This window comes from Sylvia atricapilla, chromosome 4 (genome assembly GCF_009819655.1).
Source record: "Sylvia atricapilla isolate bSylAtr1 chromosome 4, bSylAtr1.pri, whole genome shotgun sequence".
Taxonomy (NCBI): Eukaryota; Metazoa; Chordata; class Aves; order Passeriformes; family Sylviidae; genus Sylvia; species Sylvia atricapilla.
In genome coordinates this window covers 10,667,340-10,692,077 of record NC_089143.1, presented here as the reverse complement: position 1 = coordinate 10,692,077, position 24,738 = coordinate 10,667,340, and the positions used below count along the sequence as shown (strand labels likewise).

The 24,738-nt window shown below is 39.6% G+C and overlaps 1 protein-coding gene across 4 annotated transcripts in view; it reads left to right on the top strand.

The window, feature by feature from the left end:
- The window catches only part of C4H4orf19 (chromosome 4 C4orf19 homolog), a 41,086-nt gene extending 24,810 nt beyond the window's left edge, over positions 1-16,276 (top strand). For all 4 annotated transcript variants that reach the window (XM_066317137.1, XM_066317136.1, XM_066317138.1 and 1 more), the window contains 2 exons: positions 12,774-12,821; positions 13,897-16,276. In XM_066317137.1, the coding sequence (XP_066173234.1) occupies positions 12,790-12,821; positions 13,897-14,836 (972 nt within the window). In that variant the 5' untranslated portion in view covers positions 12,774-12,789 and the 3' untranslated portion in view covers positions 14,837-16,276. The remainder of the gene's footprint in view (positions 1-12,773; positions 12,822-13,896) is intronic.
- The last annotated feature ends 8,462 nt before the right edge of the window (positions 16,277-24,738 follow it).

Below are 24,738 nucleotides of genomic sequence, written 5' to 3'. Positions count from 1 at the left end.
GGCTTTGCTGGATTAGGTTTTTGCTTTTGTTTTTACAAAAGAGAATCACTGACTCATTCTAACTGCTTATGGCTTTATCCAATTTTCTTGGTATTAAGAGATGCTGATGTTGTGAGCACTACAATACTACCACAATACCTGCCACTAGCAATATTTCATATGATATAAACAAATCAGAAGCATCTGAAATATTCAGGACAAGATTTTTGGGCACACTAAGCTTCAGCTGAATACCAGAGCTGAGATCACATATCCTGCCTGGCCTAAATCCTGCCCAAAAGCATATACACAAAACACTCCAATCCCATATTTGAAGGAATCTCCATGGACATCCAAGTCTATTTTCAGAATACTGTTCCCTGAAGTAAAAATGTATTGTATACTTAAAGGATAAAGGCCTGCTAAACTCCAGCAGTGTCTCTTCATACCCACTTCCAAAGACTTAACAGGGGAAAAACAATCAAACAAAGAAGCACTGAGCCTTTCCATAGAACTGATGTGCAACCAAGAGTTTTCAATAAGCTAAAATGACAGAATTACAGGAGTTAAGCTGCTTAGACTTCATTGCTGATTTCCTAAGTTTTATTTTCTTATTTTAATTTACAAGAATTTCACAATATCTAAAACATATGACATCTCCACCTCTCTCTCTCCTTTTCCTGTTCACCAAGGTCACCTAAAGATTCAAAGTCTTTCACCAGCGTATTTTAAAGGTTCTGTTATCTTTGGCCCCAAATTTCTGCAGAAGGTCAATAAATTATTTTTGCATAGAACTCACAGGCAAATACAAGAGGCAACAGCTTCCAGCAGGTGGACCAACAAAGAGCTTGATTTCATAGTGTACAGAGTGCTACTATGCTGCAATGAGTGGCACTGTCTGACAAGGGACATGGCACAACCACAAAACCACAGAATAAGCTCAGTAGGAAGAGCCCCACAAGAACCATCGAGTGCAGCTCCTGACCCTGCACAGCACCATCCCCAAGAGTCACACCCTGGACCTGACAGCATTGTCCAAATGCTTCTTGAACTCTGTCAGGCTTGGTGCTGTGACCACTCCCCTGGGGAGCCTGTTCCAGTGCCCAGCCACCCTCTGGGTGAAGAATCTTTTCCTGATATCCAACCTAAACCTTCCCTGAAACAACTTCAGGCCATTCCCTTGGGTCCTGTAACTGGTCACCACAGAAAAAAAAAAAAAAAATCAGTGTCTGCTCCATTTCTTCCCCTCACGAGGAAGTTGTAGACTGCAATAAGGTCTCCCCTCCATCTCCTTCAGGCTGAACAGAACAAATGACCTCAGAATATACTTAGGAAGCATTCTGGATTGTCAAGTTTTTCTCACAGACTAAATCCTACAGCAGTAGCTTTCATGCTCACAGTGTGACATTTTTGATTTTTCTAATGTCCCAAGTAGGATTTCTCATTGATAACAGCATCCATAAAACTGATACAATAAAAATAGAATTATTCCAGGAAGCTAAAAAAATTAGCCATTGTATACACATATACAATTGAGAAGCAATCCACATCTGGCAAATACTTTTATATTTAAGCAGGCTTAAATCAGTTGATTCTGTAAGTGGAAATCTAAGAAAAAGTGACTTCCAGGTCAGAAGACAACATCCACATCAACTCCCAGTCAAAATCACAAAGGAAGCAGTGATTGTTTTACACAGTATTCAAAGAGTTAGAGAATTCCATTATAATTTAGGATCCCCAGCTCAGTTTGACCCTCAGTCTCTAAGACACATCTCACAGCTATCAAAATCACATCCTTGATGGCACACTCTGAGGCCAGCTGCTCAAGCCTGCCATTGGGAAAGGAGCAAAGGAACTTTGTGAATTGTAGACCCATGGCAGCACTATCTCAAGATCAGATTCTAGAGCTGTTTCTACGTTAAATGTTTTAAAAAGACATTGGAAATAACCAAGGATTTTCAGGTGAAGGGCTGGAACCCAAGAATCCATCCTCCAAAGCACCCAGTTGCACAAGATCACATAGAGACACTTGAACTTCTCAAGAGAAATGACATTTCAGACCCAGCCCCTCTGTCACATAAAAATTTGGCTAAAACTAGTTTGTGTTGGCAAACAAAGATCTCCACTCAGGTAAATGCCAACACAATTACTGACTCAAATATAGTTTTTCTGCTCATTGTTTCTTTTGCATGTGCATGACCATCTGCTTCCCCAGTTTTTTGCCTTGTCACACATTTAGACCCTGAATCCCTTGGGAAGGAGCACATTTCTGTTTGCCTTAATACAGTATGGGACTAATCAGGACTCAGTGTTTTAGGCCCCACTATTAAACAAGCTATTATATTTTATGGGATTGATAATTTTAAAAGACAGGAAATGTGAACTTCAGTAATTTAAGCACTAGACTATGTAAGTATGGTAAAACCAAACGTAGAAAACAAGCTTAGCTGAAGAGGAAATGAATGAGTTTATGCTACCAGCTATATTTGGTTTTCCTTTACGCAAACTGGCTAATGATTGTGAGAGTTTTACCCTTTTCTCCACTCTTCCTTTTACTCTTTATAAATAAAACAATCATTTTGTATGGTAAATAATGTGGGTGGGGAAATGTTCAGTGACTTAGTGCTGTGAATGATGAGGAACTAGTCAGAGAGAATGTATTTCCTTTAAATTATCTTATGAATATTTAAAATCAATTGCAAAGAGCATAACAGGAAAAAAAATTATCTGTTCAGATCACTTCCAAGTTGTAGCCTTTGTGCCCTCTGAGGCACTCTCCTGCAGCAAAAAGGCCTCACAAAAAGGTCCACCTTCCATGTGAGCTGGCTTTACTCTCTCAACTGTTTATGAAACAGTCGACAGCAACCAGAGATAGTCGTGAATGAAACAGCACAAGTATGACTTCTTAAAAACAAAACAAAGAAAAAACTAACTAAAAACAAAACAAAAGCAACAACAACAGTAACACAAACAAACCCTGAAACTGTCAAGGTAGAAATAGGAATCTATGATGAGAATAAAATATGGCATTTCATATGCTGACTAATACGGTCAGAAAGCCACCAGGAGTAAGTGGAAGATCTGGCTGACCTTACTGGTTTGAAAAGAAGGACGTTTTGAGGAGGAGCCTTGCAGGACTTAACATAGCTATGCATACTATTATCAGCTTAGGCAATGATCAACAGTCACAAATCAAAATAGAACACCTTTTGTAAAACTGATAGCATCTACCTCTCATTACCTTTCCCTTCCGCCAACACACCTGCAAACAAGAGCAGGTGTGCTCAGGCAGCACTGGTAACACCCAAACTTCCCTGCCTTGAGACCTGCCCACTGCTGCATGAAAAGGAAGAACGTGAAGGGGCAATGTGGGAGCAGAAAACCCATCAGGATCTGATAAAAACACAGCTAGATGCCTGGAGCTATGGGAAGAGAGCAGCTGTAAAGAAGCAGAGCAGTTTCTAATGTTGCATTTGCATCAATCCAGGTTCTCCACCATCCAGCTGGAGTGTTTACACTGGCACGTAACAATTAGCAGGTATTGCCATTGCCAATTATACTGGTATGGTTTCTTGGCAGTACAACTACACATGTGTAAGATAATTAGCAGATATTTTTTTCCAATATAAGCAGAGCACACTACATCTAACCTTTTCTCTGCATTTTGAGAAAACAAATGTAGGCAGGTATTTCCATTACTCTGACCATCCTGACTGCCAAAGCGGCGTCTCATCAGATCATAGCCAGACATCACACTGGCAGGATGCTCTTCCCCTATGTCACAGAATGCACCCACAATTAAGGGGCATAATTGACCCCTGCACAGTAGACACAACTCTCAGCTAGGAGAATTTACCCTAGTTTGGATGCTGTTATGAACAATCCAAAAATATAATACACAATTCATTCTATCGTGGTACTATTTCATGTACATGGCAGTTAGGGTTGACTGCTACTGTTGTGATCCTGGAACAAAGATCACAGTAACTGCATATTTTTGTCAACTATTCTATTACTATTACTATTGCAAATTTCCAGGATAAACACTTAATACACGTATACCTTTTCAGATGACACAATACAAATACAGGTTAAAATCTCAATAGCATATTCCCACTGGTTATTTGGTGAGTAGGCCATACTTTGGTGATTAGCTATGCCATACACAGATGGTTCATCTGTGTCCTGGTTTAGGGCAATTTTGGGAAGAAACCTCTGAATGGGGTCCCTCTAGAAAGCAAATTCAAGTGGCCCCTCCTCTAACTGGTTCAGGGAAAGATTTCTTTGGAGAAAAGTGGAAAAAAACTGTTTAACAGGCAAAGCATTCACCAGCACAAAAATGAACAACATTAAACAAAACCTTTTGCCATTCTGAAGAGATGACAAACTCAGAAAGTTCTCCCCGTGAGGTGCAGCTCACCTTGCTGTCTCTTACCTGTTCCTCCAGCCCTGGAAGGCTACAGGCCTGAGCTCCTGGGGCTCTTCTGGGCCCTCAGTCCAGAGCAGGTCCCAACAGCTCCAAAAAAGAGAAAAACCACAGTCTCAGGGAATTCTCTGCCTCAGCTACCCAAAAAACTAACTAAAAGCAAAGGGGAGCTCTCTGCTGCTGTCCGCTGCAGACAACACTCTCTGTGAGAAGGATGTGGGGCAGCAAGTGCAGTCTCTGCAAACAAACTGCACGCTGCTTTTTCTCCCCCTTCGGCCTCAGAGCCAGTCTTAAATGTGCAGAACTTAACAGCCAGTGTAAAGAGAACAGATAATTGGAGATACAAGCATCAAAAAGTCACCCCAGGACCATCTGGCAAGTATAGTATTTGATTTGGGTATTTGATATCCACAGAATCATAGAAAGGCTTTGTTTGGAAGGGAGGTTAAGAGCTGTAATTCAAATTCCCCCTCGATGGGCAGGGAAGTCACCCACTAGATCAGATTGCTCAGGACTCCATCCAACCTGGCCTTGAACACTTGGAGGAATGGGGCATCCACAGCTTCCCTGGGCAACCTGTGCTTTACCCTGTGGGTAAAGAATTTCTTCCCAACATCTCATCTAAATTTCTCCTTTTTCAGTGTTAAACCATACTGCCTTGTCCCACCGCTATCTTCGCATGTAAAACCTTGATCTTCTTCATTTTTATAAGCCCCCTTTAAGTACTGGAAGGCCACAACAGGGTCTCCCCAGAGCCTTCTCTTTTCCAGGCTGAACAACCCCAGCTTTCAGAGCATGTCTTCAGAGGAGAGGTCCTCTAGCCCTCTGAACCTTTAAATCCCTTTGCTTTTTAACCTTCTGCAAAGTGTGGGATTCTGCTAATTAGAAACCATTCTGTTTAAATGTCACTTGGTTTGCTTTGCCCCTTGCCATGACTTCACACATACCTTTGCCATTTAAGGATTCAGTTATTCTGCCATGTATTGCCTTGATGAAGCAAAAAACATTTTGTGGTATCAGACCTACTTCCTCAGTAATTAAAAAACTACTCCATGTCAGAATACAAAGCATCCAAATTTATGAGGCTGTAAGTGTGAGGTTCCTTTAATTTTCCAGATAACAAGCAACACATTCTTCTGATCAGTAAGACCCAGATTTTGATAACTGGACTGATTGAAACCACTTTTCTCCCTTGAAAAAACCACAAGTCTAAATCAGTTTCATGGCTTTACTGGGAAGAAGTCTAAATTATATCACTAAATCCCATGCACAAAATCAACATCAACTTTCATGTCTTGAATAGTACACAGAACACATCAAATTCTTCCCTCACTGAAATAAACAGCCATTGTCTGTCCACAGTGTCTGTGTGTAGTATCACCCAGAAGTTTGACACATCAGTCATGAAAATGCAAAGGATCAGGTCACCTTGTACAACGTACAGCCCATGCTTTGATTCACCCTCGCCAGGGAGAAAGAGAAAAAAATCACCTTAAAAAACACATTATCAGTCTTAGCAACTAATGGCAGTGTATGGATTATTTACATTCAAGCAATGATCATATTTATCTGTAAAAAACAGGGGGTTCAATTTGAAAATGAAGAAGTAGAGGGTGGCAATAGGAGCCAAACACTCAGAACTGACAGTCATAAGTCACCACTGTAGTTAGGCCGTGGCTCAAGAAGTTTTATATAAGTGTTTGAGGAGTCTCAATGTGTCAGCTTCTCCTGTCTTCACTGTTAGCTGCACTAGAAATGCATGCAAGCTGTTCAGTAGGCAAACAATATTCTCAGTGGATAATAAAAGTGGCTGAAAGACCTGTGCTGCTCCTCAGCTCTGTAAAATAAAGAAAAATAGGACAATCAACAATAACTTTGGCAATAACCTTGTGTTAGCTGAATAGGATAAGGCTTTTTCTGACAGACACTGATATTCCTTATTCTCAAATATAGAGCCTGCCTCTCTCAGAACAGGAGAGTAAGCTGCACCAGAAAAAGCACTTGCACAGTTTTCTTTTCTCACAGAGCAGCACAGAGAGGAAGGACTGCAGGGTGACTCAAAGTCAGTCCACAGGTCATACTCTGTCAGCAGGATGGCACAGCCAGGTATCTCACTAGGGCTGGACTGCAAGATGGCTGAAGCACAGGAACAACACCTCAGTGCTTCATTTTAAGAAAGTGTGAACAAAAAAACCAAAGTCAATTCAGCTAGCAAAAACCAGCCAGACTAAAATAGCCCATGAGGTGGGATCTGCTTCCTATAAGGGATCGTATTACAGTTCCTCAGTTTTGTTCATTTATTTTAAATTATATATGTCAATTGAGTTATTCCCTGAAGCACATTTAAAATAAATTTCCAGATTAAGATTCAGTCAGGAAAAATGAAATTAGGTTTCAGTCCAGCTCGTTGGTGGCAGTGAAGATTTGAGCACAGACCGTGCTCTCCACAGACCATAATAGAATAATAGACTAATTTGGGTTGGAAGAGGTCACCTAGCCCATGCCCTCTGCAATGAGCAAGGACATCTTCAAGTAGATCAGGTTGTTCAGATAATTGTGGGCCATGGGTGTTTTGGGTTCTCCTGCTCCCCAATCTGCACCTGTGCTGAGGCCCTCTGGTCTCAAAACAGTGACTAAGGTCAGTGAAAAACCCACAGCATTCAAAGTGTTCTCTGTATTTTAAGTAAGACAGTTCTTACAGATTATATTAATCCAATAATAGTGATTAGCTAGCACAGTGTGTGGCTAAGTTATGTTTTTCATCTTTTTTCCTTTCCATGGTTTTCTCTGTTATTCTCTCTCCCCCTCTAGCACGGGCTAGTAATGTTTTCTACTGGTATGTTTACTAGCTTTCTCAATTTCTAAATATAGTTCCTGCCAACTCTACCACTCCTCCTACAGTTTTTCTGTGCCTCTTTTATATTATCTATCATGCAGATCAGTTATTCCTCTGCCTCCACGCTTCAGTAACACAAACACTCATTGAATGGTTTGGGCTCAAAGGGACTTTAAAGGTCATTTCTCCTGGGGCACAGCGGAGCCTTTGTCACACCTGGCACATGCTGAGGACAGTCTCTGAATTCTTCCGAGAGGTGTGAATGCCTACTGAGCACAGAAGGCAAACTGCACCTCCTGTTAGGAGATGCCTGTCAATGCTAGAGCTCTATAAGGTTATTCCCACTCCACGTTCTCTCGATTTCTTCTGCACATATTTCTATACAAATACTTTCTCTTCCCACACTTGCCTCCGTGCATGTGTGTGCTCCTAACTGGTTGGAATCTGGCATCTATGTTAAAAAAATAGCAACAAAGTAAATCGTGTTTGTGTTACTAGCGAGGCAGACAGACATAATTTTGATTTAAAAGGATTTCTGTCCATTGCAAAGAGACTAGTTAGCTCAGGGCAATATCCTCAGCATGGACAGGTTTCACTGAGGAGTGCAAAACACAGCAAACTGATGGGGAAGACACTGGCAGGATCAAGTCTGAAAGATGCCTCTACTGGAAAAAGTAATCAGAAGGAGGTGCCTCAGGCCCCTGGGAGATACATAATTCAGGGTCATCAGATAATATCCATGTAGGAAAGATCTCCTTATTTGCTAAGCTAATCTAGAGTGGGAAAGGATGGAGGAGAGTAAAAAGCCAAACAACAGAAGCATCAGGGTGTGTGGGATGAAAGCTCCAAACAAAATTAAAAAAAAAAAAAAAAAGAGACTGGAATAAAAATAGTGATCCAAAGTCAGAATTTATCTGTTTAAGATCTACTAGAGAAGCTATTTTAATATTGTCTCCCTCAGATTTCTGCCTCTGCTCCTGGAGGTGTCTAAAAGGAATTTAAAAATAAAACTCAAGACAGAAGAAAAAATACACCATGAACAAAAATAAGACTGACCTTTTTCTGTTTCCATGTAAACTTCCAAGAATATTGAGAAAGGTGCCAAACCATTTTTATGACTCAAAAATATTTCTTCTTCCCTTGTCATGACATTATCTCTTGTTTGCCTTTTATTTACTCATAACACAGCCACAGTTTAAACAGACAATATGAGTTATGTTATTACATAATTTAAAGTCAGATACCTTGTGTTTCTCAAATCTGACAAAGAAAAGCAGACTTCTCTTAAAGCACAGTATGGCTTGAAACACAAGGTTGTGGTTTTGGAGTGAGACATTATTCTTGTTATCTTCACCAAGGTGTCACACCTGAAAGGGAAGTCCCACCTCATTCTCTTAGCAGACACCACCATAAATGTGTTTAACCACCTCCCCTTTATCAGCACTTGTCTTGCTGATAGGATTTGTGTCCTGCTCTCCTCAAGCTAAGATGAATTACTACCTCCTTCCATTGTGCGATTTTTTTTCCAACTTCTTTTTAAGAAGTTGCTCTCCTGTGTCATATTCCTTTAAAGGAAGAAAACCAGTCATTCATAACATCAGGTCCCCCTTGTCTCTCTGTGAACACTTACTTAACATATTGCAAGCACATTATACCTAGACTATCTTTCGACAAGGTCAGCTAAATGTCTGCTGGGGTGGCTGGGGTAAACACACAAAGCTGGGCTTCTTCCATCTCTGCCACTGAAGAAAAGGATCATAACTTTAAAAGACACATGTGCTGATACTGAATATGCAAACCACAAGGCACCACTACACTGTCACACTGCAAGAATCTGATAATTTGGTAGAAAATGGTACAAGCTCATCCACAGAGACACACTTTAGGGGATCCAGCAGCTACTAAAGCTGAAAATTTCAAATTCATAATTTGGGAGAGTAAAAATATTAACTCCAGGCCTCCTTCATTCCTTTTACCTCAGCAGCTCCATTTCATTCCTCCAAATGCTCCAAGTAGTCCAGTCCACATCTAAAAAAAACTTCTAAATAATGTCTGCTTAACATTTTTGCAGAGCTTCAATGCCAGGTGATGTATTAGTGTTCAGGATTAGATAACTAGTAATAACTAGTGACAGACTTTTACAGGCCTTTGGAAATTTCATGGTCAAGAAAGAATAATATCAAGGATTAATGGCAGTTTGATCTGAATTCTGAGATGAATGTAAAAGCCACTTTAAACAGGCTGCCTTTTTTAGGGGAGGTGGAAAATAGCCCCCAAAGTGTTCTACAAGAGAGCATTCGACATCATGTCATATTTATCTGAAATTATCTCATCAATTTAGTAGCACGGCATATCTGGCAGAACAAACATTTAATAAGGATGCAATGTTTCTAAGTTCAGTATCAGTTAACATATCATCATCCATTGCTTGAAGTTTTTAATGCTCTTTTGTTTCAAGCCTGTAACACTTGCTTGACTCAAACTGCTCCAGACAGCAGCTTATTAGTGTTATTTACCCATTAATGCAACTATGAACATCACACAATACACAAGTCTTTAAAGCTCAGTATCTAAAACAAGATAAGTAAGATTAAAGCATGCTTTTTCATGCTATAAAAGCAATTTGTTCCCCAGAATTCTTTTCCAGCTTGACTTGAAAAAATATCATAAATGGAAGGCAAAGGCAAGGGGAAAAAAAAAAAAAGCCAGTGTTCAGACAGTGACATTGTAAGGCTATATTCCTATTTCAGGGATGTGAAATAATTCATAAGATAATACAGCACACATTGTTTTCCACATGTAATAGTTTATTCATGCCACAGGACAGATCCAGATGTAACTAATCAGTTCTATTAGTGGAAAAGCGTAACGCAGTAGCTGCAGAGATAATTCCAACTGCAGCTGTAATAAAAAAAAAACCAAAAAACCAAAAACACCACAAACACCACAAACACCCATACCAAAAAACAGGAAAGTGTTTCCTGTGAAAACTACAACAGTAATTTCAATTTATAATTGCCTTCTATGACGATCACAAATGTCAATACAGCAGAATAAAGGCCACCAATCAGCATTTCCCAATGCTTAAAACCTATAAGCAGTATTTTTTGCTTTTTAAAAAAAATCACAAAATTCGTAAATAAAATCCCTGAGTAGGAAATCTGTCAGATAAAACACTAAGAAGAAGCACTCTGACTTGAAGTGCTCACTCTCACCTAGAAGCAACATCTGTTGTTAGAGCTGGTCTACATACAAATCAGAACTGGATTCACCAAATGTATAAACTTTAAAGCCAAGCCAAAGGCTGTGGGCGCATTTCAGTGGGCAATCCTCTCCAGATAAAAATCCCTGCAGCAGAATTCCTGCTGTGATGTTGCAGAGGTATGTGGGGTGAGAACACACAGTCAGCAGAGATGTGGAAGGGAGATGCAATTCAGGGAAGGAAGCAGCACCAAGGGAAAGGAAGCAAAGCAGCTGGACTAAAAGCCATTCCTAAAAGCCATTCCACTCAGCTACATCAGGGTGGCCACTTCTGATAGAAATTTCTGCTCCAGAACAGTTCATGTGTACACAAAGACATAAAGCACAGGTAAGAGCAGCTACACCCTAGGCTAAAACCAGCTGCTGAAGGGCTGTAGGCCCTTAGAAGCTCCAGGAATGAGACATCTGACATCAGGTATTTTGTTCAGTGTTAGCACCAGAAGTACTCAGATTTTAGAGGGGAACTGTTTTGATTTACATTTCTACTAGCATAATTGCCAGTGTGCAGTTCAGGCCATGCCTGAGAAAAATAAATCAATATTACTTTCCTTGGATGTTTTGTAAATAAATTACTCCAGAATTTATTGACCTTGCTTCATCAATTCCTGTTTTATGGGAAGTGAGCCACTGTCCTTAGGCATTGGCAGAAGTATGTGAGTTTGTAGAGTATCTCAGGAGAAAAAGAAAGAGCCTGAATAACAATGGACAAAACATATTAAACAACCTGCTCTGAATTAATTCTCTTGAAATAAGATAGGCACCACCTGTGGGCATGAAAGATTTTAGCCTGCCTAGCAGCTGCTAGCATTTTCCCAAGGAAAAGTTCCTCAAGAAAGCTTTTTCTCAAAACAATCTTGGTAAACAACTGTCCTTTCTCAAAACAATCTTTGTCCAGCTGGTGTTTTCTGTTTCTCTAGTTTAATAAGTGGCATTAGAGAGGTGTAGTTCCTATTCACCAACCATGTTAAGTCTGTGTCAGAACATCTTATAAAAGGTAGCAAGAATTTAGAAAATAAATCCTCCTTTTTCTATACCTTTTGCCTTCTGAATTATTTGGAGTCTTCTGTGTCCTACAGTGACGACCACCCATAAAGAATATTGGGGGTTTTAGAGGTTTTGGATGTTCAGATCTGGGACTTCAGTTTAGGTTCAGAACAGGAATGTTCTCAAGGGTCCAAATTAGCAAATCATTTCTTCTCATAATAAAAGACTTTGGCAGAAGAACCATATATTAGATAGTTCTTAGCAGTTCACTGGATCAGACAATGGTGTAGCAAAACACAGTCAGTCTGCTAGTTCTAGTGAAACTCTGGAATTTTATTGTAGTAAAATGAAGGTGCAACATACTGCTTATAACAAAATGCCCATTCCAGGAATTTGTCTGTGCCTCACTAAGAGATAGTTCCACAAAAATATCACCTCGGTGCTCAGTAGTTGTCACTGAGGGTCAAGGGATTTGAAATAAGATATTAGGAAAGGATAAACCTGCTCCTTCCAGCTGTCAAACACCTTGAGAACCCTCTCTGCACTTGTAGTTCCCACACTTCATTTAGAAAAGATGTTAAAATGCAAAAAGACTCAGAGAACAGCATAAGGAAAGTTCATATGCACAAAACAATGTCAGTAAGGGTAACATTTAAATAGACAAGCACTGAAGGGACAGTACAGGACTTCTACTATGATGACAACTGGACATGATGGTCACTACTTCTTCTAATACAAGACCTACGAGGCAAATACTACTAGTAAAAAACAGGTTCCTGTCAAATAAAAGCAGGTGATTCTTCACACAGGCAAGACTGGTCTGTAAAAGTAGTGAGTAAAGGATGTGGTAGATGCTAGCAGTTTACTGTTTCAAAAAACAGCTGGCAAATTCACGGTAGAGAACTTTACCAACAGGTGTCAAGTGGGAAGGGAAAAGAAAAAAAAAAAAAAAAAAAAAGCCCAACCAAACAACTAACCAACAACCCACACCCAATACACTGACTTAAAATTCTCCAAATTTCTTAGGAAATTATTCTGAGAGCACATCACTATCTAAGAATTGTTAAATTCTTCCCCAGATTTTTTCCCCCGTTAAAGACCATTGCCAATGAAAGACAACAACCTACAAAGACCTTGAACAGTACTCCATTGTGTAGACATCTTTATTTTTAGCTAACAAAACCCTTCTAAACAAAAGCATCATTTTCAATGCAATTGCTCATATATTAATTTGATAATGCTTCACTCACTCTGTCTCTCCCTTGCCTTCCCTTTCTCTCTTTTCAGATTAAGGAAAATCCAGATGGGGTGCAGATGCTGCAAAATGATACAAAGGTACAATAGAACAAGAATTGCTTAGACTGAATAAAACAAAAGCATTAAACCATGTGTCTGTGTTCCCCCACACCTGTTTGCTTTAATTAACCACTGTAAAAGGTTGGAGTTTTCTCAAAGTTGACAGCATCTTTAAGCACAGAAATACAGCCTTCCTATGAAAATCCTTTTAATTTACTATAATTAAGGTCCACTTCTATAATTCTTATCCCACAAAAGGAATTGTGTTGCATTGAAAACTCTTCTTTACTAAAGTTTTTTCTAATTTAGATAGCATAAGCTTCCCTCAATTCAGCAGAGGAAGGGGCATCCACTATGTCAGATGCTCCCTCTCCCAAGCAATGAAAATCAACAGTTGCTCCCATTACAGCTGTTAAATCTAGTTAACTGGGGGAAGAATTCTCATATTAAAAGTCTCCCTAGAGAGGAGGACTAGCTAGTTTCATAAAGACCACATTTCAGCCCCACTTGAGGGTTAGTGTTTCCCTTGGCCACTTCTGTAGAACAGGTAAGGAACTGGGGAGAAAATGGTGCTATGAGAGAAAAAAAGAAAGATAAAGAAAAGAGAGAGGCCCTGGGAGTCAAGGAAATTATAGAGCAAGAAGTTGTAAGTCAAGGACATTATAGAGAAAGAAGAAGAAAATTAATGGGGGGGAAGGACAAAAGACTTGAAAGAACATCCAGGAAAAAAATGGGAGATATTTTAGCAACTATATGAGCACATATTAATTAACAATCCATGTTAGGACTACACATTGGCTAATAAAAATAAAAATAAGAAAATAAAAAATAAGGCTGGAAACACACAGTGACCAGTACACAGTGCTCCAACATCCTCCTTATGCTCCTGGTGAATCTCACTACAGGGGATAATTATGATCAGTCCCAGGAGACAGCAGCCAAGAGCATATTCAGCATTTCCATTTGGTTTAACTCATTCTCAGGACCCAAGGTAAAGTTCAGTGACAATCCTTCCTCAAGACCTTCAACTTAAAAGGGAAGATTAATCTTTTTTACTAATTATATTGATTAACATCATAAGTAACATTTCCTTTACAATTTTCCCTCACTCCAGCTATATCTTTAATCCAGAAGAAGTACAATCGTCTGAATGCATTCATGAAGTAAACAGCTATAAACACAATGAACAAGGCAGCAATAAATCCAAATTCAAAGAGAACAGTGAAAATGAAGAACCCAGAAATGAACTCCAGAAGGATGAGCTAAACAAAACAGAAAATAAAAATCCAGTCAACAGTACAATAGAAACTCTCTGGAATAACAGAAGCAATGATTCTCAAGAGGATGGCCTTGTGAAGTGTGCTGCAAAACCTGATGTTGCAGTCAATGGTGGCAACTCCTGTGCTCAGCACTCCATGCTTAACCCCAACAAAAGCCCAGTGAAAGAAACCAATGAAAAGGGAACCTCCAGCCAGTCAGAGGCTTCTTCAGCCAGCAATAGAGACTTTTACACCAAATCAAAGAGGTCTGGACAAGAACTCGACCTAGAGACAGGCAGTCAGAGTAAGGCAGCCAGCAATGTGCCTAACAGTATTCCAGACTCTCAGTCTGCAGAAGACAGCACCTTTCTCAAAGGCAACTCAGTACTGGAGACTGAAAACAATGCCATAAGACTGCCAGATATTGATTATCCCCAAAATGGCAATCAAACTGGGAACTATGTTGAAAAAGATGGCTTTTCAGTCAACCTCACACATTCAGACCAAAACACTAGTGCTTCAGCAATACAGGGCCAGGACATTTGTGTAATCTCACCTCTGCCTGTGAAAGAGAGCAGTATTGAACCTTTGAAAACTGACTCTGCAAGTTTCAATGAGAGCCTTACTGGTGGCATCACTGCAGTGGCTGTTACCAAAGTCGCACAGGCACCCACGCACAGCAACCATAAAGATGTCAATGGAGGGATTGAGGAGGAAGACGCAGAAGTTGCAGCAGCTCTGGCTGCACTGGAAGCTGCAACAGCAGGAGAAGATCTAGATGATGATGAGTACTAGATGGTTTGCTCCTAATACACTGGACAAGATCCAGATGTTATTTCTGGATCGATGTGAACAAATATACAGCACACAAGGGGAGCTGTTATGAACAGCATATATAAAAGGAGTTGGGACTAAACCTCAGTCCCTTCAGCTGTTTTATACAGCCTTTTATTTTCTACTGCCTGAGGAACAGAAGTGCTCCCTTGACTAATGATAATACTCTTCTCTATGGGCCCAAGTAGGAAGGCAAAGCATTTCTTCCACAGAATATTCAGTTGTACACCCACCTTGCCTGGACTCATGCAAGTGTTTCCTTTTTTCCCTCATGAGGGTCTGTGCACACTGCATGTTCCAGGTTTACAAAACTCCCATTATCTAAAATAGAACTACTGAACCCATGGAGTTAGAAACCACAGATTTCATCATTAGCAGAAAAAAAACTATATGAATCAGCCAAAGTTCTATGATCTACTGAAATGTGAAATAGGGAAAGCAGCTTGGACTGTATTTTACTGTGGCTATGGTTCCATTATGGATTAAGCCTAAAACTGTGCATGTGCACCTGGCAGTAGAGTAACAACATTTCCCCCCACACACCTCTCCCTTGACTGTGTTTGACACCCCAAGTGCTGCTGCTGCAGTTCCTTAAAACAGCAGAGGCCCAGGCAAATCCACAAGAGTGGGTAACTTTCTGTTGGTTTAATGTGCTAAAGTAGCTCATGTAAGAATTGCACACACACTAACAGAGAGGCCAGAGAGAGATCAAAACTCAGTCCCTACCAGTTTGGAGAGAATAAAACTGTTGTAAAATTACAGCCTGAAACCTCTGAACTAAATTTTCCAGGTACACGTCCGTCACCTGTCTTAACAATACAGTTTTCAAACATGTTGTGTCACAAACATCCCCAGCAAGATGTGTTTTGTTTATATGAAAACAGCAAGAGCAAACTAGACCCCTCCTTAGCTCTGCTGTAGGCCCTAATTTACATCAGGAAAGGGACTGAGCTTCCAAACTGGATTAAGCATGAGATCTGAAAAGACTTGCATTCTTGGAGGGGCTGCATTTGTAATGGGAGAAAAAAAAAAAAAGGAGGTAGAGACCAAATTGGTGCTGCCAATTCAGCAAAAGTGTGGTTGAAATAGGAAGTGCTTGACATTTTATACTGAAATCTTGTGGTTTCCAAGTTTTTGTTATAAGCTCCTAATAAAATTTTTAACCATATAAAATAATCTGGTGGCTTTTGTACCTTATGCATTTTCTGAATATAAAAGTTACATTAAATAAGTTCAATAAGATACAGCCCTCATTAAACACATGAGAACACCAACAATGTATTTGCCTACAGTATATGCTGATTTCGATTTTTCAAAATATCAATGAAACTTCTAGGAGCAATTAAAACAGCAATTAAAAAGTCTCAGCTTCTAGAGAACTATATTCAGCTACAGGCAAGAGTCACAACATTGTATCTGTAAAATAAAAAAAGCTTTATATGGTTTTAAAGTATTGTAGTACTGTTGATTTCTCTATGCCTTTCCTATTTTAATTTTAATGCACTTCTCCTAAGCGCATACAAGTTTTACATCTGCATTTGTCTTTCAAAGATTACTACAATACTGAAAATCGGTGAAGGTGTCGGCACATCGCCAATAATGAGTTACACTGAGAGTGTCACCAGCTCTGAGTGTCCCTGCCCAGGGCTCCACTGGGCTCCACCATCCCAGGGCTCCCCCAGCCCTGCCTGGGGCCCAGGACCCCATTCACCCCCTGGGGACAGACCTGCCAGCCCAGCCAGGGACCCTGCCAGAGGCGCCTGTGCTGGGGCTGTCCTGGTGCTGCTGGCTGGCTGGGGCAGTGGGACACACTCTGGCTGTGGGATCCAGCCCTGCTGTCCCCAGGGAGCCCCTACTGCTCCCCACATCCCAGCCCCAGCGAGCCACAGCAGCTCCTTGCTGCACCACGACACAAACCATGAAAAACAATTCAAGTGAAAAAGATGTTAAAGGAACAAATGCAACAAACACCTCAGAAAACTTAGCTGATTTTTTTCAGTATCCACTCAATTTTAGTTTTCTAACCTGAGCTCCAGATCAAATATCAAGTGCAAAACACAGCAAGTTTTTCACCTTGCTCCCTAAGCTTTAAAAAACAATTAGAGGAGAGCCCCTAGCCAGACACAGCCCAGACAACTCAAACCAAGCAGCTCTTCCATGGGCCACCAACTGAAACCCTCTGCATGAGAGCCACAGACAGGACATGTCTTGCAGCCCAAGTTCTCATTGTCATAAATATGAGAGGCAAAACCCAGCCTAAAAGTCTATTCACTGGATTGGAAATAACTGCTCTGTGTTCTCCCACAGAAAAAAAAAAAAAAGTGTCGGGTATCTGCGCATCTCAAACTTACATCACATGGAAAGCTTCCATAAAATAAACTTATAAGGTAACACCAACATTCAGACTTTTGCCTGCTAAGTAAAAAATCCCACATGTGTAATTTTTAAATTAAAAAAAAGAAAAAACATTTGTATGCATTTTATATCTACAAATGTGTTCATATACCTTCAACTCTACCAGGACACCACTGAGTGTGGGGAATTCTTAGAATTTTTCAGACCACAGTACAATTTTCACAACAAATGGGAAAGAATCACTTATTTAAGAAATAACTTTTAAATGTCACACGCAATTTCCTCTATAAAAATTAGATTTTAAATAATTATGTAAGAACCAAATCTTACTCAGTCCATCAGATGTTGAGTCAAATAAGCACAAACACTGCCAGCTTGAAGAATCCATTTTACTCAGGCAATTGTGAGAGTAAAATTCAGTAACTCAAGAAAACAGAAAATCACAGAGAAAAAAATACTACTAGAAGCAAGAGTAAACTGTATTTAAAGAGTTCCCTCAAAAATTACACATATTTTTAAGACACCCAGACACTGTAACTTCACCTCCAATCAACTATGTTTCCTGTATTCTGAGGGGTCACTTCACTTATGAAGTACCATTTTAATATTTCAATTTTCTTCCTTTGACACAAAAGAAATAAATATGGGAGCTGGTTGGCCAATATCTATTATTAGTAATGTTTCTGTACTTGATGTAATTCTTTACAGGTAAGTGTGAAGACACATGTAGCAATAAAGAACAGGCAATAGGATGGAAAATTATTGTAAGAGTTGGTATTTTTATGAAAGCTTTTGCATCTTGGAAGCTCATATTTTGTTATTCTTCAAAGTCAGTAACAGTTTCAAAGGAATTTGCAATCTTCCATATAGAAAACAAAGAGACACTGAGGAAGACTAGTTTAGCACCTTCACATTTGGCAGGTCAACCCTGGATTATTAAAAAAATTCAGATCACTGCAGAGATTTCACACATGACAACAGGAGTGGAAAACAGCCCAGTCCACCCTCAAGGAAGTTAATTATTTCCTAGAGAAAACACAGCAAGAGTAGAACCCAGAACTTGACACTGCAGAATTCAGCTCAGCAAACAAAGTTCTAATGAGTAAGCAGGAACCTGGAAATAGGTACATTCCACAAAGATTGAGGTTTTTCCTTCCCTTTTACAGAACAAAGGTAAGTGTTTGGGCAAGTGTTGCTATGGAGACTTCCCATTAAAAACTGAAATTCAGAAACAGAAAATTCTATTTTCTAAAAGATATTCCAGATTTGATTGTTTAAGTAAAATATCAGTTTAATCATCATTTGAAGGGTGAAACAAGAAACATTGATTTGGAAATAAAATTTTAAAAATTAATATTGACCTTATGCAGTATTTGTAGTTTCAATTTCCTAAATGTGATTTAGTTTTCCAAAAGATTAATTCTTACCAATGTATCTCATTTCGCTAAATCAGAATTCAATAGCTTAACATTTATTCAGGTCACTGTATATGATATTTCATGTATCTATTCAAATGCCTTTATTATACAATTTAATTACATTGAAACAATGAATCTTAATAGATTATTTCTCTGGAATTTTGGTATCTCTCCTTGCCTGTAGATGGAAATTGTAATCCACTAAATTGCATAAGAGCACCACTTCAAAATTAAATGTAGTAAAAGTTCTTTAACATGCTGAACACATGAGGAAGTTAAATTATGAAAGTCATTCTACATTAAAAACTAATTTATTTTTAAACAATTTGGTTAATAAAACTTCCTTTCAGACATTGTGTCCTACATTTTAGAACACATATCTCAAAATGTTTAAGAATAATTGCTAGAGGCAGATTAAAATTTTTTCATTGGTTCTTTGGTTCTTTTCAATATGAAATGCCCTTGGTAGAGACTTTTTTTCCTTATCATCATGAAATCAAAACAGAAACTGCCCAGCTTATTCCCTTGGCCAAGCTTTTCAACTTTCATGCATTTGCACACACTGCTAGAGACATTAGTCTTAGGATTCCCATCTCCATTACCAAGTTTACTTGACATCTCAGGGAGGTTTTTAAGTTTTTCTTCATCTTGAACCTTCACAATCCTAAACTTCAGACCAGACAATCCTTGAACTGACCTCACTGAGTAAACAGAAAGCAGGAAATACTGCCTGCCCCTACAAAGGTACTACTGCTGATCACTTGTGCAAATTCTGTCCCACCTACTCTGGGACTTTTTCCATTTCAAACTATGAAATGTTGAAAGCTTTGAAGAATCTAAATGTGCATCTTGGACTCTGTAATAAAGATTGAGATAGATTATAGCAAATTAATGCCTTCACATAAGCAGCATTAACTGAAGTGTTTGTTAAATGTCAATTTAACTTTTTTTAAATGGTTTAGTCCAGTTTCATAACAGAATTTATTACATGTAGCAACTCCCCTACTCCCTGCCTCTTTCTCTTTTGGTGAGAGGAAAGAAATATTCCCTCATACAACTTAGTTTGGAAAACAGGATTCTCTCAAAGAAGCAGGAAAAACATCACCTCTCTTGATTGTTTCTAATCAATTGTTGAAGTACACATCCCCAGCAGTCACCTCACAATGACTGTGATCGAAATATCAAGGTTACATCATTCTCTGCTCTGAAACTTGACTGAAATTATTATAAACAGAATTTAACAGGTTTTGCTTTAATTCATGGTTCAATTACTATACACTAACAACTGAGAAACCTTTCATTCATTAACAAAGCAACCTCAGAAGTCTTTCAGGAAATACAGCATCCCAATATTATGTCAGGTTGAAGACAAATTAAGTACCCAACCAATGCCACAATAAAACCATGTCACATGAAGACAGCAGTTGAAGTCATTTATTTGCTCATTAAGCTCCCTTCTGTTTACTCTGTGAGCTAGAGATTAGCTTGCTTACTATGAGGGTGCAGAGGCAGTGAGGAGAAAGGCAACACCCTCAGCTGTACAATCTTAACCTCAAACCTGACCAGATTTTCGATAATCTGTGATCACGTATTCTATCCCCTCCCTGCTCATAATATCTGGAGCCAGTACCAAGTAATTTACCTAGACTTATGCAAAAGGAAAGGAAGGTAAGTGACAAAGGCAAAAAAACTACAAAGCAAAATGAATGTATGAAAGAGATTAAAACTCTGTTTAGGTATTTGAACACAAACCATAGGGATCTGGCCAAGAATAACTAACTCTCTTGCCAAGAATAAATAACTCAGCTTGTTTCTATCTCCCATCTCTTTAGTTCTTATTTGAGATCTTCTTCCAGAAATAATGTATTAAATAATTTAGGGGCATTCCTCATATTAGCTTTATCATAAAACCCTTCGGAAAAGGAAAAAAAAGATCAATGCAAATGTCCTTAATTTCAGTTTTCCTTGTTTCAGCAGGGATAGAGTTAAGTTTCTTCTCAGTGGCTATTATAGTGCTGTGTTTGGGATTCAGAATAAGAATGGCACTGACAATACATTGACATTTTAGGATAAGAACTTCCCAAAAAACTAAGTCAAGGATTCTTTCTTTCTTCCTTCCTTTTTTTTTTTTTTTGGTCTCATGCTCTGCCAGTTAGATGATGCACAGAAGAAACTGGGAGAGAACAGAGCTGGCACAGGTGGCCTGAACTGACCAAAGGGAGATTCCACACCCCAGAACATCACGCCCAGTGGAGACACATTTGGGGTGGCACTGTTTGTCTTGCCAAGTCTCTGTTACACATGATGGGGCCCTGCCCTCCCAGGGATGGCTGAAGCTGCCTGCCCATAGGAAGCAGTGAATAATTCCATTTTGCTTTGCTTGTGTGCACGGCTTCTGCCTTCCCTACTAAACTGTCTTCATCTCAACCCACGAGGTTTTCAGTGTTTACCCGTGCAATTCTTTCCCCAATCCCACTGGGGCCGGAGTGGGCAAGCGGCTGCCTGGGGCTGAACCATGACGTCAATACAAGATTAGCTACAAAAAGAGACTGCTGTGGCCAGAAGGGGTACAAGTTTCTGTGGAATCAGTCTCCTGAAAAGATGAAATATTAAAATTTTTAATGCCACAGTTTCAGTTTGGTAGGTTAAAGTGACACAGGGGTTTATCTAACAAGAATACACCATACTTTGCTAGAACAATGCCAGTCTGATGTTGGTTACCTTTTACTCATTAATCTGCTGTTTACATAGACTTACATAAAAAACTCATCCAATTAGCATCTGCAAAAAAAACCAACCATACTAGAGATCTAGCATTAATCAAAATCAAGACAAATTATCAAAAGCCTTGCAAAAGAATACGCACACTCCACCCTGACTGGGAATTACTTTTCCAGATTCTGGCATGAGCGTTAATTACCAGGCGATGCACGCTGCTATTGTTTTGACATACGACACACAGATCCTGTTCTTCCTCATTGCTTTGATTAAAAATTTGGCTCAGAGAGACGTTTACATTGTTCCTTTTAACAACTGCAGCAGCTACTTCCAGGCCACTGCAGGGCAGGAGAGGGGATGAGGTGCTGGGTCCTGACTAGCCACAGCTCTGCACCAGCCCCATGAGGCATCTCACATCTCCCATTAAACTGGGACTTCTTCAAATTTTTTGGTTTAATTCTTTTTTTTTACACTGACCCACTCTGACCTTTCTGAATTATCAATAAAAGCTTCATAGCTCCCTCTGCTGCCAGTAAGTATGAAATTCAGTTACTCTACACAAAATTGGCTTGCACCAGACGGAAAACATTGCATTCCTGTCCATATTTATATTCTATGCATATATGTGTGTGGAGTCCTTTGAAAAGAAGATTCGAGAAATATGATGGGTATTTTATTTTAAGGCTCTCCTAAGATTGTTGCTCTTACTGAAAAATTATTCTTATTGTAAATCAATATTGAAGACTAATAGTCAAATACTAAGTCATTTCAAAATACGATCTTATTCAATATGAAAATCTAACCATATTATAGCTAATGACACCCACAAAACAAAAATAAATTCTTCAGGACACTTCAGAGACCAGAGTTCATCTCAAAGTGGTTCTGCCCTACTATTTTTCAGTCCATCATCCCTAGTCTTTCTCACTCCCATTGCTGCCTCTTCTCTGAACCTCTCCAAACCTGTCCCTCTGCATCAGGTACCAGCTGGGTTTGTTGTCTTGCTGTTGCTGTTCTGCTCCATGCTGCTAGCTATGGAAAATGCACTGAATTCAATGCTCTCTATTCCCAAGGACCATTTCAAGACCACCAGCACAATTGTGACACACCAGCACAAGTGCCTCCTGTCTGCCTCTGCTGCACTTCTAACAACTCTGCAGCCCAGAAGAGACAGGACTAGGATGACAGACTGAAAACAGACAAGGGAAGGTGGAATGAGGGAGTTTACACATATAAAACTGAGGGGTTACACTGGCAGAAAAATGCATTTGCTCATTCATCCTCCTCTGTGTTAGAGCTGCAGCTACACTGGATGCCATTGCACCTCTACAGCACTAGAGGCTGCCTAGATATAATTTAAGAGGTCTTTCAGTTACAGCAGGTGTGCTAAGCTAGACTATTTAGCACAGACCCACACAAGGCCTGGCAGACACAACGAGATATTTGTGGGTATGCACTATCCATGTCACTGGCTCTGCACCAAGTCCATGCCACGGGGGACTCGGCTTCACTCACCTAAACTTAGCAAAATACATCACCAACCCACTATTTTTCCTCCAGGTAATTTGAGAGCCACAGACAATTTGGAGGTTGCTTACTGTAAGAGCACGGAGCTTTCAGATCTTGCCACAAAAATCTGTTTGAAGGCTACTGCCACCTTCTTGCTTCCAGCATTACAAGCCTGGCACCTCTCCTACCTTCTTTCTGAAAGTTAAAGAACAGACTCCTTCCTTCCCAAACTGTACAGGTTCCTTTTCCTTTATCCTGCTCCAGCACTACATATGCTTTTATTAGTTTTGCCTCAGTACATCTACTGACCTTAACTTGCCAGGAAGGAAGCTCCAAGGCTGACAAGGCTTCCAGCTCTGTGAAGTGGTAGCTCCAGAATCAGCCAGCCCCCACCCCCAGAGAGGCAAAAGGGAACATCCAGAACAAGAGATATCAAATCACGGCTTGAGTAAAAAGACCAGCAGAACCTCAGTGCAAGTCCCTTTCCACTGGGGAAAAAAAATCAAAATTAAAGAAAGAAATCAACAAGAAATGGAAATTTCAGATGCCAGTGTTTTGAGCATAACCTCCTTCAAACAAAAACCCAAAATACAGGATTTCACGAAGCACTGAGAAAAAAATTAAATCTAAATCCATCTTTAATTGTCCAAGCCTTACATGCTGTTCATTAATATTAGATAGCAAAGACTTAACCACTCTTTTCTTGTTTACTCATTAGCAGTAGCATTAGTCACTTTGCAGGGAAAAAAGGAAAGTGCCCAGAAACCCTAAATTAATAGATACAAACTGATTCAAACTACAGGTCACAGGTGGGAGTCCTCAGCAACCACTAAACAGCCAGGAAACTTAATTTCTTAGGAGAGACAGTCTCACATTCCAACCCAGTAGGCACTTTCAGCATTACCAAGCCAGAACAGACCATATGTCCTCCTCTCTTCCAGACAGGGCTAATCTCATAAAACGGATCTTTTTAACCCACATGATTTTGTATGAGTACGCAGTTCAGCACACGCTCAATTCATTTGTAAGGAAAAAAGAAAAAAAAAAAAAAACCCAGACAACAAATTTATCTGGCACCTTTTGCTGTAATTTCTTATCATGCTTTTAGTGCCTATTTCCCTCTTGTGTGTCTTTCAGTTTAGCTCTGCAGCCACACTGACAGCCCTGTAACTCCAGGAGGCTCAAAAGCTCTCCTCTGCAAGCTCTACACACACTCTGCAGGGATACAGGGGTCATTTCTACAGCCAGTGCACACCTGCAATATCTACAGACTTCAGTACACAGGAAAACACTTGTGCTTTAGCACTCCCTCAGAACAAGCCCAGCTGGCTGAAATAACACTTTCACCAAGTGACACCCAACACATGTGGGAGTACAGGGACGATATAAGGTCAAAGTTTCTGTACACATGAAAAATAGGGATATGGTTCAGAAAGAAAATGGCAATGAGAAACCAGGTACACTGTGGCATGCTTTCAACTGAGACTGTTTTACAAAGATATTCAGAAGCAAAAGAAATGCTTTAATCCTTACCATATTTCAAAAATACATTCCACAGGGCTCTGTGCTCCTTACTTGTAAATCAGATTTTATTAAACATAGAAGTAGCTCTCTGGACTTTTTTGCTACAGCAGCATAAGGTAAGATCCTGAATTTTGGAATAATGCTTTACTAAAAAAAAGTGCATTGGGGAAAAGTAACACAAAAATTAATCCATCTGAAAAAACCAAAATCCATTTGAAAAAAATTCTGTTTCTTTTGAGGACCTGTCTATGTCAGTCCAGTTATAACAGAATTTCTCAAACTTTAATACATTAATCCTCTTGTATTTCAATCCAAGTACATATTATCTAATTAAAACTC